This window comes from Microcebus murinus, chromosome 14, assembly GCF_040939455.1.
Source record: "Microcebus murinus isolate Inina chromosome 14, M.murinus_Inina_mat1.0, whole genome shotgun sequence".
In the NCBI taxonomy this organism is placed as follows: domain Eukaryota; kingdom Metazoa; phylum Chordata; class Mammalia; order Primates; family Cheirogaleidae; genus Microcebus; species Microcebus murinus.
In genome coordinates this window covers 23,386,904-23,404,292 of record NC_134117.1, presented here as the reverse complement: position 1 = coordinate 23,404,292, position 17,389 = coordinate 23,386,904, and the positions used below count along the sequence as shown (strand labels likewise).

The following is a 17,389-nucleotide window of genomic DNA, read 5'->3' as shown; positions in this document are numbered from 1 at the left end:
TGGCTCTCGCTTGGAATCCTAGCACGCTGGGAGGCCGAGGTGGGCAGATTGTTTGAGCTCAGGAGTTCCAGACCAGCTTGAGAAAGAGTGAGACCCTGTCTCTACTAAAACATAGAAAGAAATTAGCCAGACAACTAAAAATATATAGAAAAAATTAGCCAGGCATGGGAGCGTGCGCCTGTAAGTCCCAGCTACTGGGGAGGCTGAGGCGGTGGGATCGCTTGAGCCTAGGAGTTTGAGGTTGCTGTCAGCTAGGCTAACGCCAGGGCACTCTAGCCTGGGCAACACTGTGAGACTCTGTCTCAAAAAGAAAAAAAAATTCTAATGGGAGACAGATTTCCTCTGAAATAAATAGTTCATATATTCATAAACACTCATGCATTCAATTTATAAAGAAGATATATTTGTTTTAAGACAAAATTATAGACATGATCATAGCCATGGGAAGCCAAATAAGATACTTAAAAAAGCTAAACCAAAATGTTAACAAAAATTGCCAGGGAAATGGGATATGGACAATACTTTTTCCCTTAATGGCTTAAGTTATAAACTTTTACTTTATTATTTTTTTAATTCTTTTTATTTCATCATATTATGGGGGTACAAATATAGTTAAGATTACATATATTGCCCTTGCCACCCCTCCCAATGACTTAAGTTATAAACTTTTTTTTTTTTTTGAGACAGAGTCTCGCTTTGTTGTCCAGGCTAGAGTGAGTGCCGTGGCGTCAGCCTAGCTCACAGCAACCTCAAACTCCTGGGCTCGAGTGATCCTTCTGCCTCAGCCTCCCAAGTAGCTGGGACTACAGGCATGTGCCACCATGCCCGGCTAATTTTTTATATATATATATCAGTTGGCCAATTGATTTCTTTCTATTTATAGTAGAGACAGGGTCTCGCTCTTGCTCAGGCTGGTTTTGAACTCCTGACCTTGAGCAATCCGCCCGCCTCGGCCTCCCAAGAGCTAGGATTACAGGCGTGAGCCACAGCGCCCGGCCAAGTTATAAACTTTTAAATGTCAAATTCTTACCATTTATGTTGCTTTCACAGCTGGAGTTTTTTTAGGCCTTAACTTGAAGTATAAGATCATCAAAGCAATGCCTCCATATGTGGCCAGTACACACTGAAAAAGAGAAAATAAAGTAAACAAGAGTTGTGTCACACCTATATTATTCTAAAATATAAGTACTTACAGGTATCATTGATACTTACATTCATTCTACCTGTGAGAGTGTAAGAGTTGAAATATTTTTTAATACCAGTGAACTGGAATTGGGCATCAGTTTCTGGACCTGCCATGATTCCAATCTTTTTTGAGAAAAAGAAAGCAACAATAAATTGGTTTGGATGCAATTTAAAAGAAAATAAATTCTGCTTTTTTTTTTTAAGTTGAAAAACTTGAAGTCATTGCATATAAATTTTTTTTTTTTTGAGACAGAGTCTCACTTTGTTGCCCAGGCTAGAGTGAGTGCCGTGGCGTCAGCCTGGCTCACAGCAACCTCAATCTCCGGGGCTCAGCGATCCTACTGCCTCAGCCTCCTGAGTAGCTGGGACTACAGGCATGCGCCACTATGCCCGGCTAATTTTTTGTATATATATTTTTAGTTGGTCAATTAATTTATTTCTATTTTTGGTAGAGACGGGGTCTCGCTCAGGCTGGTTTCGAACTCCTGACCTTGAGCAATCCGCCCGCCTCGGCCTCCCAAAGTGCTAGGATTACAGGCGTGAGCCACCACGCCCGGCCTAAATTTTTAATCTATGTCTTACCCAACACAGCAGTAGCAAATATGGTAGAAAAAGCCTTGCTGGTAAGAGAAGCTTTTGGAAGCAGGGCTTTACTTTAGTTGCTGTTTCATGAATACTCAGCAGATAAGAGAACACAGTCCACTCTCTGACCCAATGTTAATGTTACATATATTGCCCTTGCCACCCCTCCCAATGACTTAAGTTATAAACTTTTAAATGTCAAATTCTTACCATTTATGTTGCTTTCACAGCAACATAATGTTTTCATGCCTGGCTCTATCCAGACCACGGTACATTGTACACTGAATCAACCAGGTTTTTTTTAAGCCAGTCAAATTTAGCAGTGGGGGGCTGAATACCAACTTTAGTAACACTAATATTAATAAATTCTGATTATCCACTACCATTGGACCAGCCTGAATTAACCAGTTTTAAGACTAAACAACTCAACTCACAATCCCTAGTTTTACAATTTTTCTTGTTATAAATAATTTAGAACCTCCATGGGATGAGGGAGAAGGGATCATTTAGTAAATGGAGTTGATACTAGCCATTGGTGGTGGTGGGGAAGATAGAATCCTTAATCCTTATGCCAAAATAGACAAAAGATTTAAGTGTAAATAGCAAAACCAAAAAGTCCCAAGAGAAAATATCTGCAAATATTTTAATCATGTTAGAGAAGGGAAAATATTAAGAAAAGAATGCCAAAAACAAAAAGGCAAAACATAAAAGGATAATCTACCTCAACCATCAATGAAATGTAAACTAAAACCAATATTTAACCATCAAACTGGCAAAGATAAAATTATAATAAGCAGTATTATTAAGAATGTGGGGCCCGGTGTAGTGGCTCAGGCCTGTAATCCTAGCACTCTGGAAGGCCAAGGCAGGATTGCTTGACCTCAGGAGTTCTGGACCAGCCTGAGCTAGAGTGAGATCCCATTTCTACTAAAAACAGAAAAAAAGCTGGGCATCGTGGCATGTGTCTGTAGTCCTAGCTACTTGGGAGGCTGAGGCAGGAGGATTACTTGAGCCCAGGAGTTTGAGGTTGCTGGGAGCTATGATGACGCCACTACACTCTACCTAGGGTGATGGAGTAAGACTTTAAAAATAGGCATTCTCTGTTGTTTGGAGTGTTAACTGGTACAACTTTCCTAAAGTGCAATTTGGCAGTATCAAATTATAAAATGAGTATAACACCCTTTTATCTGTTTCATTTTCTTCTCCAGGAATTTACCTTTACCGAAATATTACAAAGTAGAAACACATTATATGGTTCAAGAATGGTCACTGAAATACTGTTTGTGAAAGTAAAAAACTGGAAAAACTAAAAGTCCACCTATAGGGGACTGATAAATAATGGTTTTTATTGGAGGAAATACAATGTGCATAGACCTTTGTGTATTGACATGGAAAGATGTCCCCAAGTAATGTGAAATATTTAAAAAACCCTATTTCTGGGTATTATAGAGCACATCAATGGGTCTCAAAGTCTGGTCCCTAGGCTGGGCATGGTGGCTCACGCCTGTAATCCTAGTACTCTGGGAGGCAGAGGCGGGAGGTCAGGAGTCCAAAACCAGCCTGAGCAAGAGCGAGACCCCATCTCTACTAAAAAATAGAAAGAAATTAGCCAGATAACTAAAAATATACATTAAAAAATTATCTGGGCATGGTGGCACATGCCTGTAGTACCAGCCATTCAGGAGGCTGAGGCAAGAGGATCGCTTGAGCCCAGAAGTTTGAGGTTGCTGTGGCTAGGCTGATGCCACGGCACTCTAGCCCTGGCAACAGAGTGAGACTGTCTCAAAAAAAATAAAATAAAATTCTGGACCCTAGATCAGCAGCATTAGCATTAGCATTACTAGAAACTTGTTAGTACAAGGTTCTCAAGCCCCATCCCAGCCTACTGAATTAGAAACTCGGGCCTAGCAACCTGTTTTAATAAGGCCTCTAGGTAATTCTGATGCACACTGAAGTTTGCAGTAACAGAAACAGAAAAACTAATACTAAGCATATAGAAAAACCCCTGGAAGAATATAAGTCAAACTTAAGAGGGGTTAATCTGTAATACTGGTGTATTTTACAAAGGTGGGTATTTCTTTTATAATAAAAAATAGTAAAGACATATTTAAAAAGTCACCAGGAATAGAGTTGAAAATTCGTATGTATGACCGCCTATCTACCACGACCGACGCCACGCCGAGTCGATTGGCAATACAGACGAGCCGGTCGAGGTCCGGTCGAGATTGGTAGGCAGTGGCAGCGACTCAGCTGGCTCTTGATGAAATGCAAGAGGGAGAGATCTGTAAGGGAGTCGTTGCTATGAAACTGGAACTCCAGGGTTTACCATTCAAAGGCCTTCAGAGGCATTCTTGTGCACGAATTGGCAATGAAAATTTGAGACAAATGACATTAATTTTGAACACTGTTTCAAGAAGGTTAATAGAGCAATGAAAGAAATCAAAACTTCTTAGGTCCCCTAAGAGGTCTTGGCCAAGTCTAGCCCAAGTAGGAAAATCTCCATTAAAAAACTTTTATGTCTCCTCCCAAGACAAAGGAAAAAAAAAAAAAACTTTTATGATGTAGCTTTTATATCAACTGTTTCATTTTACTAAACTTATTAAAAGCACACTTTTTTACCCATTCATTTCATGATACATTTTTGGATTCATTTCTTATGATATGAAGTAGGTTTTTAGAAGAAATCCTACAGAAAACAAGGGCTTAACTTTATCAAATCATTAGGTGATAACCCCCTCTACCTTGCATCTAACAAAACTTTTTAGGAGACTATGTCCAACAACAAGATACTTTAAATTTCCCTCTAATTTACACAATATGGGAGGAAGGCTGATGTTCATAACATCCCACAGAAGACTAATTCCGACTGCAGGGAAGGGGCAAAGATCAGGATCTTTGTGTTAGAGTGGCCTTTGTAAGACTCACAAGTGTGATTTAATGTTGTTAAGTGGGAGCCTGTGGAAAAGTCTAAGGGAACTGGGCCTTTGTTTTTGTTCCTAATTAAGCCATTAACTGCTACTAAATATAAGGCATTCCTCCATATCTCTCCGTAGCTGTAAAATGGGCATTTCATTAAAGGCCCAAAGTGACCACTAGCCTTGCCACTTTCTATGTTCCTCGATATTGCTATTCTCTTGTCTGACTGGACACCTACCTGGAATGGTGAGACCACGAGGTAAAGAAGGCAAAGACGAATGAGAGCCGCTCAGATATCAGAAGCAGCCTCTTGCACGTCAAGGGGTTTACAGCTCTCTGTTCTGGCTACCCGCTAGGAAAGGCCTTCCCGCTGACCGTATAAAGACTGCAACCTAACCCGTTTCCCGCGGGCCTGGTGAACTGCAGGGGCCAGGCGACACTCTCGCTTTGACAAATGCTGCAGCTCAGCTAAAGGAATCCTGGATGGCCAGCTTCCTAAATATAGCTCAGTGGAAACAGCTAGAGGCATACAGAGGAAAGGAGATTAATTTGATCAGAGATGGGGTCAGAAGTCCGAGGCCACGATCAATCAGAGGATGACCTTGGGGGACTCTGTGGAAGGCCTCATTTTTCTTCAGTAGAAAACGCAATCTATGGGTCCTCTGGAACTGTGGGAGCCTGTGGGCTCGCCTATCCGCCTCGCCTCGAGGCTTCTCACCCACTGCCCGCCCTCGTTTTCCCTAGCTCCTGTGCCATTCCCCGCTGCTCTTGCCCTCCAAAGCGAAGGCCTCGCGGTGTTCCCTGACCAAATCGGTCAGATTCTAGGCAGGCCCCGCAAACCAGAGGCGCGAGGTCTGAGACCCCATCCTCTCCCACCTCACCCACCTCACGAAAGCCACAAATTCCGCAGCCGGTGTCCTTCAACGTTCGCAGCCTCCCCTCGGCCCAGCCGGAAGAAGCAGCCTTCCCCCGAGGCGTTCTACAGGCCACAGAGGCTTTCTGTGGCGATTGGCTACGGCTTTAAGTCCCGCCTTTCTGCTTCCTGTCGCTATATCGCCTCCCCCACCCTGCGTGACGCAACATAGCAACGGAAGTAAGGCGTTGAGGCCGCCCATGCTTCCGGAAGAGCGGGATTGAGTTGTGGGAATCCTGGTCTCCGCGTGTGTGTTTACAGCGGCGCGGGCTCCGTGCTAGGGGGTGCTGGCGCCGCGGGGCTGGTGAGTAAGGGCAGAAGCGAGAAGGAAGGAACCTCATGGTTCTCAGGCCTGCTGGTCCCTGCCAGGCATCTACCGTGCCCGGTGAGTGGTTCGGCCACCTGACCGCCGCTCTGAAGCCGGCTCTGTTCACGCAGCCCCTGACACCCCAGGCTCTTTGTCCGGGAAATAGCTTAAGTCCCTTCTCTGCCCCTGGATCGCCTTACTTTTTGGAACCTCAATTTCCCCTTCTCTCATATAAGATTAAGGGGCAAATTCTCAGCGACTGGACAGACCCCTTGCACTTTCCTATTTCTACGCAGCATATATCCATTCCTGATTCCAAATCTTTGGCTACCTCTGGGTCGTCATTTCTACAGTCTCAAGCCCTTCTAGATTCTTATTCCTAGGTGTGTCTCACACCTAACCCCTCCTGTCTTCTTTTCTCATTGAAACCTAGTTCTGGTTCTCCTGGTTTCTCTGTAGTATCGCATTTGAATCCTTCCTCCTGATTTACTTGCCTTCAGTCCTCTCTTCTGTCCAATCTACAGCCCAAAGTAAATTTTTCTAGATTACTATTCTGTTGCTTTCTCTTCTTAAGGCACTGACTTGCCCTAGTAAACATAAACTACTCAGATCTGATTCCAGGTCTTCTGCAGAAAAGCTGAACCTCTCCTTTAAGATTTATCTCCAATTACTGTGCTTTCTTCTCCTTGTGGTCTAGTGGAACATTTCTTCAAGATAGACAACAGCATGACTTTGAGCAATTTTTCATAGGCAAATTGCTGGCATTTATTGAAATAACAGGCTTTTCCCGTTTCTGTGCCTTTTCTCACATTCCCTTTCTTCCTGTCAAGCTCTTTTTCATCTTTTAACATTCAGCTCAAAAGAAACTTCTTTATGAAGCATGCCTTCTTTTACTGAGGCCTCATCACTTCCTACCTCTTTGTTGATAGTTTATAATCCAATTCGTATGTTAAATTACTTGCATAATTGTTTTATCTTGTAAAAAAACGTCATGTTCATTGAAAGTTGGGGGTTATATGTTCATTTGTGTATGTCTGACCTAACTGTAGCTGTTTAATGAGTATTGACTGCGTTGAATCTATGACTCTTTTTCTGGAAGAAGGTGTGTGGACTTTGGTTTTAAAGCAGAGACCTTTGGAAAGATGTATGAATTATTAGGGGCCTGACATCTGAATCATCTATGTCATAGTGCTTAATATTGTCTAACACATTGCTAGAATGATTTATGGCTTGCTCACTGATCACAGCTTTTATGAAATCTGCCATCAACATCTCACCATTACTCTTTACATTGTCTTTAGGAGACCCAAACATGGCAACGCTGGAAGAAAGCTTCCCCCGAGGGGGTACAAGAAAGATCCACAAATCAGAGAAGGCTTTCCAGCAGTCAGTTGAACAAGACAACTTATTTGATGTAAGAGTTATGTTTATTTGGTGAGACTCACTGGAAACTTTCACTCTAGTGTCTTGTGAAGGATGAGCTTCATCTGAGAATATGTTATTTTCTAAGTTTGTTTCTTGTTGAAGTTCATTTCTATAAATTGAATTTGTTAGAGAGGCCGTACCATAAGGCTATATCTTTTGGAGCACGGTATTTAGTATTTGAGTTAGAAGTGCTCTTGTTTCTTTTTCTTAGGGACTCTGTGGATGTTGATTAAGGATAGAGAGAAAGCAGTTTGATCATTACTTTTTTGTTTGTTTCAAGAGAGGAGGTCTCTGTTGCCCAGGCTGGACTCAAACTCCTGGGCTCAAGCAGTCCTCTTGCCTCTGCCTCCCGTGTAGCCGGGACCAGCTGGGACTACTGGCATGAGCCACTGCACCCTAACTGATCATTGGGTTTTTTTTTGTTGTTGTATTTTTTTGAGACAGAGTCTCACTTTGTTGCCCAGGCTAGAGTGAGTGCCGTGGCGTCAGCCTGGCTCACAGCAACCTCAATCTCCAGGGCTCAGCGATCCTCCTGCCTCAGCCTCCCAAGTAGCTGGGACTACAGGCATGCGCCACCATGCCCGGCTAATTTTTTGTATATATATTTTTAGTTGGTCAATTAATTTATTTCTATTTTTGGTAGAGACGGGGTCTCGCTCAGGCTGGTTTCGAACTCCTGACCTTGAGCAATCCGCCCGCCTCGGCCTCCCAAAGTGCTAGGATTACAGGCGTGAGCCACCACGCCCGGCTGATCATTGCGTTTTTAAATAGGGTCCTCACCACACGCAATGGTTAAAGTTTGCATTAGAATTTGCAGTTTATCCTAGGCTAGGCTGTATTCTAAATGCTAGGGGGAAGGGAACTACCGTTTGAGTGTGTGGCTTTATATCTATACCGTATTATATAATCTTTCCAATTATACTATGAAGTAGAAATTGAAATTCCATGATGAGGACCCGAGGTTCGGAGAGATTACATACTTTAGGTAAAACCACTTAGCTTGTTATGGTAGTGTTGGGAGTTTAACTTGGGTCTCTGTGACTCCAGCTTCCATTTTCATGCACTAGGGAAACCTAGTATTCATCCCAGTCAAGAGAGGAAGAACGCAGTAGAGAAGATACTTTGGGAACATGAAGGAGGCTTCTCAAACCCTGGGAAAAGGGAGCATGGGTGGCCAAATGGGAGAGTTGGGATTGAAGCAAGAATTAAAGAACAGTTGGGAGTGGGGCAGGGTGGATTGGAGTGGAGTTGGGGAGTACACAGCAAGTAGACAAATGACCTGAAATGGGAGGAAAAGGCCAGGGTTGCTTCTTACTCTTTTGGATCTTTGTGGGTCTTTTTTCTCCTTTAGATTTCTACTGAAGAGAAATCCACCAAAAGGAAAAAGAGCCAGAAAGGGCCAGCAAAAACAAAAAAGTTGAAAATCGAGAAGAGAGAAAGCAGCAAGTCTGTAAGAGAGAAGTTTGAAATCCTTAGTGTTGAGGTTTGTTGAAGTTTGGTTTTCCTTTAAACTACCTTGTTTGCTTAAGTTTGTATATGTTCTTCCTTCCTGCTTCTTTTTTTCTTTCATTCCTTTCTCTGTTTTGTGTGTGTGTCTGTAAAGATTCTTGCAATTTTTGCTGAGCATTGAGGAGCATTATTTCCTTCGATTATTAACCAATGCCTGGGGTCTTTTTTTTCTTTAAAGCTGCCGTGGGCTTGTTTGTGTCCTCATGGCACTGTGTTTTAATAAATTCAGAGGTTAGAACTGACACTAACTTTAACAATCATTCTAATCCTACCCATTCATTTCATAGATGTGAAACCATCTCAGAGAAGTGGTCTCCCTGTGTTTTTAGATTATAACTCTAATATATGTTAGTTGTGAAAAAGAAAAAATGTTAAATGATTCTGAAGGGAAATATTCAGATTCAATCCTGTATGATACTTTTTAAAAAATTGTTTAGCTTGGTGGCAATATTAGGAAACTAAACATTTTACATACAAAATGTGATTTTTGCTTTCTCATAAAAATTGCAAAGTGCTGACAATACAAGGCTCATGTTCTCTCATGTTGTAGTGACAAGGAGCTGAGCAGTGGTTGTACCCATTGTAGCCCATATGCACACTCTAGACTGCCTGCCATTGCCTCCACTGGCCTGCTTCCTTCATTGTGTTGTCTGCTAAGCATTTGAGTTTGCGTTGTTTGAACTAAAGTAAAAAGCAAAAGTGTCCTCTAGCATCCCAGTGCTGTTAACACTTGTATAATCCAGACCTTTCACAGTGCTCAGTTAGGTATTTGAGAAGTGCGTAAACATGTACACACACGTATGTTACTTCTTTTCATTTACAAAATTCCAGTAGCTTTTATTTATTTATTTATTTTTATTTATTTATTTTTTGTGAGACAGAGTCTCGCTTTGTTGCCCAGGCTAGAGTGAGTGCCGTGGCTTCAGCCTCGCTCACAGCAACCTCAAACTCTTGGGCTCAAGCAATCCTACTGCCTCAGCCTTCTGAGTAGCTGGGACTACAGGCATGTGCCACCATGCCCGGTTAACTTTTTCTATATATATTAGTTGGCCAATTAATTTCTTTCTATTTATAGTAGAGACGGATCTCACTCTTGCTCAGGCTGGTTTTGAACTCCAGATCTCGAGCAATTCGCCCGCCTCGGCCTCCCAGAGTGCTAGGATTACAGGCGTGAGCCACCATGCCCAGCCTCCCATAGCTTTTAAATGTCAGAGTTGAGACTAGAAGCCAGACCTCCTAACTTCTCTATCCTTCTTGTCTTCCTTATTGTACATATTTTCACTTTTTCTCTTCTAGTCCCTGTGTGAGGGAATGCGGATTTTAGGTTGTGTAAAAGAGGTAAATGAATTAGAACTGGTGATCAGTCTCCCCAATGGCCTCCGGGGATTTGTGCAAGCAACTGAAATCTGTGATGCTTACACCAAAAAACTGAATGAGCAAGTGGCACAAGAAGAACCTCTGAAGGTAAGGGAAACCTGGATGAAACCTGTTACTGAAAATAAGTGAAACACAAATAGATATAAAATTACAACTTTGCTAAATGCTAAGAAGGAAAGGTACAAGGTGCTATGAGAGTTTATAATAAGGGGATTTTTAACTTAGTCTAGGAAGCCTGGAAGACTTTGCTGAGGAAGGGATGCTTGAGCTGACATCGGAAGAATGAGGGTTCCCTAGGTAAAGAAGGAAGGGAGTTCTAGCAGAAGCTGCACAGTATATAACAGAGAGAAAGCTAGTACGGCTAGGAAGGGAGAGTGTAGTATGGGATGGTCTGGAGAGCTGGGTGGGGGCCAGGTTGTGTGCAGTTTTGCAGACTATGTTAAAGATTGTTTTGTTATTGTTGTTGTTATTGTTATTGTTGTCTTATTTTTTTGGAGACAAGAGTCTTGCTCTATTGCCCGGGCTAGAGTGCTGTGGTGTCAGCCTGGCTCACAACAACCTCCAACTCCTGGGCTCAAGGGATCCTTCTGCCTCAGCCTCTTGAATAGGTGGGACTACAGGTGTACACCACCACACCCAGCTAATTTTTTCTATTTTCAATAGAGATAGGTCCTCACTCTTACTCAGGTGGGTCTCAAACTCCTGAGTGCAAGTGGTGCTCTCGCCTCGGCCTCCCAGAGTACTAGGATTACAGGCGTGAGCCACTGCGCCTGGCTGACAACTCTTTTTTATTTATTTATTTATTTTTATTTATTTATTTTTGAGACAAGAGTCTCACTCTGTTGCCCAGGCTAGAGTGAGTGCTGTGGCGTCAGCCTAGCTCACAGCAACCTCAATCTCCTGGGCTCAAGCAATCCTCTTGCCTCAGCCTCCCAAGTAGCTGGAACTGCAGGCATGCGCCACCATGCCTGGCTAATTTTTTTTTTTTTTTTTTTTGAGACAGAGTCTCGCTTTGTTGCCCAGGCTAGAGTGAGTGCCGTGGCGTCAGCCTAGCTCACAGCAACCTCAAACTCCTGGCTCAAGCAATCCTGCTGCCTCAGCCTCCCAAGTAGCTGGGACTACAGGCATGAGCCACCATGCCCGGCTAATTTTTTGTATATATATTAGTTGGCCAATTAATTTCTTTCTATTTATAGTAGAGACGGGGTCTCACTCTTGCTCAGGCTGGTTTCGAACTCCTGACCTCGAGCAATCCGCCCGCCTCAGCCTCCCAGAGAGCTAGGATTACAGGCGTGAGCCACCGCGCCCGGCTTGGCTAATTTTTTATATATGTTTTTAGTTGGCCAATTAATTTCTTTCTATTTTTAGTAGAGACAGGGTCTCGCTCTTACTCAGGCTGGTTTCGAACTCCTGACCTTGAGCGATCCACCTGCCTTGGCCTCCCAGAGTGCTAGCATTACAGTGTGAACCACTGTGCCCGGCCTGACAACTCTTGACCAGTTGTTTTATATCTGCCGGTTATGTGGAGATATTTGGATATCTTATGTTGGAATTCAAGACTCTGGCTTGGCCATAGACCCATCTTCCTTTCTGGATTGTTCATCTACCTTTTAGATTCTTTTTTTTTTTTTTTTTTTTTTTTTTTGAGACAGAGTCTCGCTTTGTTGCCTAGGCTAGAGTGAGTGCCGTGGCGTCAGCCTGGCTCACAGCAACCTCAAACTCCTGGGCTCAAGCGATCCTTCTGTCTCAGCCTCCCAAGTAGCTGGGACTACAGGCATGAGCCACCATGCCCGGCTAATTTTTTGTATATATATTAGTTGGCCAATTAGTTTCTTTCTATTTATAGTAGAGACGGGGTCTCGCTCTTGCTCAGGCTGGTTTCGAACTCCCGACCTTGAGCAATCCGCCCGCCTCGGCCTCCCAGAGAGCTAGGATTACAGGCGTGAGCCACCGCGCCCGGCCTACCTTTTAGATTCTTTGTGGTCTAAGGAAGAGAAACCACTGAGCTGAGGCTGGGAAGTGGATATTTGGTTCAGGGAAAGGATATATATCAGGTCTTTCTCATTTGTATCATGCAGGATCTACTCCAGTTGCCTGAGCTTTTCTCACCTGGAATGCTGGTGAGATGTGTGGTGAGCAGTGTGGGCATCACAGAGAGAGGAAAAAGGAGTGTGAAGCTATCTCTTAACCCCAAAAATGTCAACAGAGTGCTGAGTGCTGAGGCCTTGAAGCCTGGCATGGTACGTACCTGGGGTCAGAGAAGAGGAACAGGAAACCTGGCGTCTCCCTGATCTGCCTCCTGGGGAGCGTGGTCTAGGCCATCTTTTACTTTTAGCTTAATTGTTACATGCAAGAGTGGGTCTTTTTCTGGAGGGAAGATCTTCTGGGTGCCTCGAGTACTAAATGGACAGAGCCACATTACTCCCCACGATATATAAAGGAAGATATGCCTTGGAGGTGCTTAGAAAAGACATAATATGACAGCTAGAAAGGTAGTTCTGGATTCTCTGTTAATCATGGCTCTGGGAGTGACCAGAGCCAGTTTATCCCTCTTCGCATAACATAAAAATCTTTCCTATCTTTTGAAAAATCTCCAGGTGAGAAACTCCTCTCTCATGCCATTATTCAACTGTGTTTAACACTCCTCACAGTCTGGAAGCCAGAAGATCCTTCAAGGCCTAGGAGAATTGAAGTTGATGTCTATCCTCTAGTGGGATTGTGGTTTCAAGTTAACAGTGGGGGATGACATGATGGGAGAGTACGTAGAGATTAATGGTGGGAACATTCACATTTGGATGCTTGGATGTTTGTTATGTGTCCCCTTACCTTTGTCTTGGAACATTTGGGAATGCTTTCTCTTTGCTCAGTTGCTCACAGGCACTGTGTCCAGCTTGGAAGACCATGGCTACCTAGTGGACATTGGTGTTGAGGGGACCAGAGCATTTTTGCCACTGCCAAAAGCCCAGGAGTACATCCGACAGAAGAACAAAGGTGAGGGCAGGAAGAGGGGCCAGTATGTGGCACTGAGGTGTGGTACCTATGGGGATTATATTTAAGTGCTACTTAGATGAGTAATTTGACCCTGATTCAGAGGGGTGACCCTGGAGGCTGTGTGGCTTTGGTAAAAGCAGTGGTTAATCCTAGCTGATAGGCAAGGGAAGATGTGTGACGGGCCAGGGAGTGGCAGGGTCTCACTGTGATCTGAAGGACCAGTGTTAGTTTTGCTCACCAGAACATTCCATTGAAATTTGGGCTTATAGGGTCTCTGAACTAGCACTCTCCTGACTTGTTGAGATTTTCTTATTTTTGTGGGGTAATTGAATTCCAGATCAATTAGGGTAACTTCATTCTCTTCTTGTAGTTGGTCCCTTAGAGATGGGAAGTATGGATAGTAGTATTAGATGCTAACTGGATAGGTAGGTCATGGATCTTTTCAGGTACTGCTTGAACCCATATTAAAAGTCCTTATCATTGAACTATTTTTCCTTTTGGGGGTTGGGCTCACAGGTGCTAAATTGAAGGTGGGTCAGTACCTGAACTGTGTCATTGAAGAGGTGAAAGGCAATGGAGGAGTTGTTAGTCTGTCTGTTGGTCATGCAGAGGTTTCTACTGCCATTGCTACTGAGGAGCAAAACTGGACCCTTAATAACTTGCTACCAGGACTGGTAGTCAAAGCCCAGGTACAGAAGGTAAGCTGTTCATTGTTACTACTATTTTTTAAAAAATAAAAATAATTTTTGTTAAAGTATTACAGGCATACAATCCAAAATTATGCCTGGTAGGGCCACTGGTCACATATGGCCATTGAGCACTTGAAATGTGGCCAGTGCCGTGAATTGAAATGATAATATTTGGTATACAGTGGGTTGAATAAACTATTATTGAAGTAAATTTCATCTGTTTATAGTTTTAAAATGTGATTACTGGAATTAAAATTACATATATGGCTTCCATTATATTTCTATTGGGCAGTGCTACTCTGAAAGATCAAATGGTATTAAAAGGCTTATAATGAAGAACTTATCCCTTCCAACTCCCATCTTTAACTCTTTTAGCTTATCTTTTGAAATTTCTCTCCATATTTTTGAGTGATAAGCTTCTGCTGGTATCTCTTGGTTTGTCAATGTAGGCATTGAGTTTTAACTTTTTTGAGAATTAGACACAACTTTATTCAAGACATGGGGGAAAAGCACCCCCCCTCCCCCGCCTGGCAGTGTTGGGTGGCCTCAGCTTGGGCCGACCAGTGTCCTCAGGCAACTCGAAAGGGTTTTAACTTCTTCTTTTTTTTTTCTGAGACAGAGTCTTGCTTTGTTGTCCAGGCTAGAGTGAGTGCTGTGGTGTCAGCCTAGCTCTCAGCAACCTCAAACTCCTGGGCTCAAGCAATCCTCCTGCCTCAGCCTCCCAAGTAGCTGACACTACAGGCATGCACCACAATGCCACAATGCCCGGCTAATTTTTTCCTCTATATATTAGTTGGCCAATTAATTTCTTTCTATTTTTAGTAGAGACGGGATCTCGCTCTTGCTCAGGCTGGTTTCGAACTCCTGACCTCGAGCAATCCGCCCGCATTGGCCTCCCAGAGTGCTAGGATTAGCCACCGTACGCAGCCAGGTTTAACTTCTTATCAGGGTAGATGAAGATTTGCTTGTTTTAATCTTCCCTTCCCCTCCCACAACCTCCTAATATAGGTGTGTTAAAGTTTTGATTTAAATCAGTATTCATTGTTTAAAATACTATGACTGTGTAAATATTGTTTACTGCTGAGCTAGATGATATACTATGACCATTTCTTTTCTTTTTTTTAGGGATGGGGGTTGTGAGGAGGGGTGCTTAGTTGCCTTTTTTGTTTCTGTTGAGACTGAATGTCACTCTGTTGCCCTGGGTAGAGTACAATGTCATCATCACAGCTCACTGCAACCTCCAACTCCTGAGCTCAAGTGATCCTTCTGCCTTAGCCTCTGGGTAATTGGGACTATAGGCGCTTGCTGCAATGCCCAGCTATTTTTTGTTTTGTTTTGTTTTTAACATCTTTTCAGTAGAGACGGGGTCTCAAGCTTCCTGAGGCTAGTCTTGAACTCCTGAGTTGAAGCAATCATCCCTCCTTGGCCTCCCAGAGTACTAGAATTACAGACATGAGCCACCATGCCTGGTTTTCTATGATTATTTCTTAAATAGCTTTCTTCCCTGGAGCTGGTAATCAGCTTTGTTTTAGCCATTTGCTAAATTCTCTTCTATCTATCAATCACTATTTCATCCTATACCCTCTACCTATTTTCTTCTCACTGTAATTCTCCTTGCTTTCAAACCCTTTAAATAATCTATTAGTAGGCCGGGCGCGGTGGCTCACGCCTGTAATCCTAGCTCTCTGGGAGGCCGAGGTGGGCGGATTGCTCGAGGTCGGGAGTTCAAAACCAGCCTGAGCAAGAGCGAGACCCCGTCTCTACTATAAATAGAAAGAAACTAATTGGCCAACTAATATATATAGAAAAAATTAGCCGGGCATGGTGGCGCATGCCTGTAGTCCCAGCTACTTGGGAGGCTGAGACAGAAGGATCGCTTGAGCCCAGGAGTCTGAGGTTGCTGTGAGCTAGGCTGACGCCACGGCACTCACTCTAGCCTAGGCAACAAAGTGAGACTCTGTCTCAAAAAAAAAAAAAAAAAAAAAAAAAAAAATCTATTAGTTACTTTTCCCCCTACCTGGTGCCCCTTTTGCTATCATCCTGCTCCATTCCAGTCTGGAATGGTTGCTCAGTAGGGCTGCTGCATAGTTGATATCCTAAGACTTCCTTTCCCCTCTCTCTCGTCTACATTGGTGACTTCTTTGATCTCATGTATTCTTTTTGGGTTTATTCCCCATTTTTGTGTGGCATGTTATCCAGAAGCATCCTCAAAAAGATACATAGAATGTTAATTTTTTTACTGAATATGTTGGGAATCCCCAAGACCACACCGAGGTCTGATGCTTTTCTAGGAGGACTCACAGGACTCGGCATATGGTTGTATTCACAGTTAAGATTTATTACAGAGAAAGAATGCAAAGTAAAATCAACAAAGGGAAGAGGCACATGGGTGAAGTCTGGAGGAAACCAGGCATAAGCATCCCAGGGTCCTCTCCCAGTGGAGTCACAAAGGATGTACTCAATTCCTCCCACAAGTTATGACAACATATGTGAAATGTTGTTTACCAGGGAACTTCCTCAGAGACTCAGGGTTTTTATCAGGGTTGGTCAAATAGGCACCCTTTCCTTGGCATATACCAAAATTCCAGACTTCCATAAGGAATGTGGGTTGTTTAGCAAACTATTTACACAGTTTAGGTAGAGTGAGCCATTCTTATCAGTTTTAGAAATGGTGGGAACCCTCCTGAAATCTAAGTTCCCAGACACCAGCTAAGGGCAACCTTGTGAGCAGGCTTTTCTAAGGATTGCAGACTCAGACCTGCTATGGTAACTCTCTTCTGCACATCTAGCATGTCTGAAAATATCTTTATTCCACTCTCACCTGTGATTGTCAGTTAAAGTGGGTTTAGAATTCTAAGTCAAAAATAACTCATTCAGAATTTTGAGGTCATTTTTCCTATTGTCATCTGGCCTCTGTTGAAAATTATTATGTTATTTTCATTTTTCTTTCTATATATTTTTTCTCTTTGGAAGAATTCAAGGGTCTTATCTTTATCCCTTTTATTCTAAAATGTCATGATGGCTGGGTGCGGTGCCTCACGCCTGTAATCCTAACACTCTAAAGGCCGAGACAGGAGGATTGCTTGAGCTCAGGAGTTCAAGACCAGCCTGAGCAAGAGTGAGAACTTGTCTCTGTTAAAAACAGAAAAATTAGCCAGGTATGGTGGCACATGCCTATAGTCCCAGCTACTCATGAAGCTGAGGCAGGAGGATCACTTAAGCCCAGGAATTGGGAGACTGGGGTGTGCTATAATGACATCACTGCAGTTTACCCAGGGTGACAGAGTAAGACTCTATCTAAAAGAAATTGTCATCCTACGGCTGGGCGCAGTGGCTCACGCCTGTAATCCTAGCTCTCTGGGAGGCCGAGGTGGGCAGATTGCTCGAGGTCAGGAGTTTGAAACCAGCCTGAGCAAGAGCGAGACCCCATCTCTACTATAAATAGAAAGAAATTAATTGGCCAACTAATATATATGGAAAAAAATTAGCCGGGCA

General features: G+C 43.2%; 2 protein-coding genes across 6 annotated transcripts in view; one reads left to right on the top strand and one right to left on the bottom strand.

Annotated features, from left to right (window-relative positions):
• Positions 1–17,389, bottom strand: part of ATP5MK (ATP synthase membrane subunit k) — a 173,020-nt gene that overhangs the window by 1,646 nt on the left and 153,985 nt on the right. The window contains exons 2-4 of the mRNA XM_020280669.2: positions 5,569–5,673; positions 1,213–1,308; positions 1,031–1,123 (exon numbers count right to left, since the gene is read on the bottom strand). Of these exons, the coding sequence (XP_020136258.2) occupies positions 1,034–1,123; positions 1,213–1,308; positions 5,569–5,673 (291 nt within the window). The 3' untranslated portion in view covers positions 1,031–1,033. The remainder of the gene's footprint in view (positions 1–1,030; positions 1,124–1,212; positions 1,309–5,568; positions 5,674–17,389) is intronic.
• PDCD11 (programmed cell death 11) overlaps positions 5,768–17,389 on the top strand; it is a 47,147-nt gene continuing 35,525 nt past the window's right edge. For 4 of the 5 annotated variants that reach the window (XM_012770415.3, XM_020280668.2, XM_020280667.2 and 1 more), the window contains exons 1-7: positions 5,768–5,981; positions 7,205–7,317; positions 8,680–8,811; positions 10,134–10,301; positions 12,293–12,454; positions 13,082–13,205; positions 13,722–13,903. In XM_012770415.3, the coding sequence (XP_012625869.1) occupies positions 5,936–5,981; positions 7,205–7,317; positions 8,680–8,811; positions 10,134–10,301; positions 12,293–12,454; positions 13,082–13,205; positions 13,722–13,903 (927 nt within the window). In that variant the 5' untranslated portion in view covers positions 5,768–5,935. The remainder of the gene's footprint in view (positions 5,982–7,204; positions 7,318–8,679; positions 8,812–10,133; positions 10,302–12,292; positions 12,455–13,081; positions 13,206–13,721; positions 13,904–17,389) is intronic. The other variant, XM_012770424.3, reaches the window with a different exon arrangement.